Source organism: Penaeus monodon, chromosome 31 (assembly GCF_015228065.2).
Source record: "Penaeus monodon isolate SGIC_2016 chromosome 31, NSTDA_Pmon_1, whole genome shotgun sequence".
Lineage (NCBI taxonomy): Eukaryota > Metazoa > Arthropoda > Malacostraca > Decapoda > Penaeidae > Penaeus > Penaeus monodon.
Window position 1 is genome coordinate 10,421,818 of NC_051416.1, and position 929 is coordinate 10,422,746.

General features: G+C 68.1%; 1 protein-coding gene across 1 annotated transcript; it reads left to right on the forward strand.

Moving 5' to 3' along the window:
- Positions 1 to 6: 6 nt before the first annotated feature.
- On the forward strand, positions 7 to 776 carry LOC119593027 (protein quiver-like; the record flags this gene model as incomplete). The annotated part of the gene is given in 1 exon segment (XM_037941924.1): positions 7 to 776. A coding segment is annotated over 1 exon segment (205 nt), but the record flags the coding sequence as incomplete, so codon positions are not given.
- Between the last annotated feature and the right edge of the window lie 153 nt (positions 777 to 929).

The following is a 929-nucleotide window of genomic DNA, read 5'->3' on the forward strand; positions in this document are numbered from 1 at the left end:
TGTGTGCCTCCTCGGTCATGCCCTGTTGCTGCCATGTGCGCCCTCTCTCTCCCCCCGTAGCCCCACCCCCTCGCCAGGCCTCCCCTTCTAGCGTCCTCCTCTAGGGCCTGATCGCGGAGCCGAGGCTGGCTCCCGCCTCCAACTGCCCTGCTGGAGCGGCTGCCTCCTCGCCGCCAGAGTCTAAATGTCAGTAGCGTAGGTGCGAGGCGTCCGTGTGGCTGCTCCGTGTGGTGCCGACCCTTGTGTAGTGTGGTGCTGTCCCCCTGTGTAGTGTGCTGCCGCCCCTTATAGTGCAGGTTATTGTGTGCATGAGAGGATCGGTGCTCGACCCCGTCCCCTCGCTCTCGAAAAATAAGTCTTTGTCAGCCCCGTCAGCCCCGTCAGCCCCGGCGTACCGAGCCCCGCCTGTCACATCTGTCCTCTGCCCGGCTTACGCAGCCTGCTAAGCCGCCCCTTCTCTGCCGTAGCGTCCTTCCGCCCACCCCCGCTCGGCCCAGGGGTCCTCCGCCTCCCCCGCTCGGCCCCGGGGTCCTCCGCCGCCCAGCACTGTGGCCCGTCCGACCCCTGGGTCATGGGAGGGCCGAGAGAGCCTCCTTTGGGAGTCGCCGTCGCCTTGCCGCTCTCCTGCAGGACTCCCTTGACCTCGGCTCGAAGGAGCGCCGTCACCAGGTCCTCCGCGGTGAACATGGCGTCTCCCCAAGCCCCAGGGAACCCCAGCGCCACCCAGCGCCCCTTCAGGAACCCGTCCTTCCGAGCGCTCCTCACCGCCTGTATCGGTAAGTGGCGTCCCTTCGGTGCGGCAATCGGCTCGCCCACGCCCCCGAGTCAGGCTCCGGCCGGGCTCGCGGGGGCGGCGTTGGGCGTGCGTGCGCCCTGGCGTGCAGAGGCGTAGCACGGAAAAGAAAGGGTTGTGGAGAGCGTCACGTAAA